At 38.9% G+C, this 637-nt stretch overlaps 1 protein-coding gene across 1 annotated transcript in view; it reads right to left on the bottom strand.

Annotated features, from left to right (window-relative positions):
- The window catches only part of LOC119585789 (calmodulin-binding transcription activator 1-like), a gene marked incomplete at its 5' end in the record, with an annotated part of 96684 nt that extends 96101 nt beyond the window's left edge, over positions 1-583 (bottom strand). Inside the window, 1 exon segment of the mRNA XM_037934507.1 lies at positions 492-583. Within this exon segment, the coding sequence (XP_037790435.1) occupies positions 492-583 (92 nt within the window).
- Positions 584-637: the final 54 nt, after the last annotated feature.

Below are 637 nucleotides of genomic sequence, written 5' to 3'. Positions count from 1 at the left end.
ACCTCCGCACCCAAAGCTAGACCTTTCATTCCCTCATCATTCCCCGTGCCTAAAATTAAAAAGCAAACGATAAAAGATGACCAAAAGACGTTACTAGGAATATGTATTGTAAATTCACGAAGTAATTCTGTCAAAATCTCTTTTGGAACGTACCAAACTTGTGCCGATACGTATATAAAGAAAATCTCTCTTCCAAAAATATAAAAAAAAGATACGAAATATACACTTTTTTCAATAACTCATACTTTCACTTCACTGTTTTATTCTGTCTTTCATTATGTTCACCCTTTTCTAGAAACGATTTTTTCCACCACTTTTTTAGTGTCATTATCATCGCTCCCATCCCTCTCCCTCCCCCGCCATACCCGTATTCCTCACCGCGATAAATCCCAGTCCTAACTGTATTCATTTTTAAAGTATTTTTATTTATTCACTCACTCCTACCTTTATTATTATTTTCTTTTCATATAAACATTAGCACGAATATTTACCTCGTTTGTGTTCCAGCGGTGTCGCTGCGTCGGGAAGTGGTCGGCGCGGGGAATGCTTTCCAGGTTCTCGGGCAGCCGTATCTTCTCGCAGTCTGGAAGGAGAGGAAGGGCCTGCGTGAGTATAAACAAATATGAAATGAGATTTC

The sequence above is a fragment of the Penaeus monodon genome, chromosome 20 (genome assembly GCF_015228065.2).
Source record: "Penaeus monodon isolate SGIC_2016 chromosome 20, NSTDA_Pmon_1, whole genome shotgun sequence".
In the NCBI taxonomy this organism is placed as follows: domain Eukaryota; kingdom Metazoa; phylum Arthropoda; class Malacostraca; order Decapoda; family Penaeidae; genus Penaeus; species Penaeus monodon.
The sequence above is the reverse complement of the archived record's forward strand: the minus strand, read 5'-3'. Positions and strand labels throughout refer to the sequence as shown.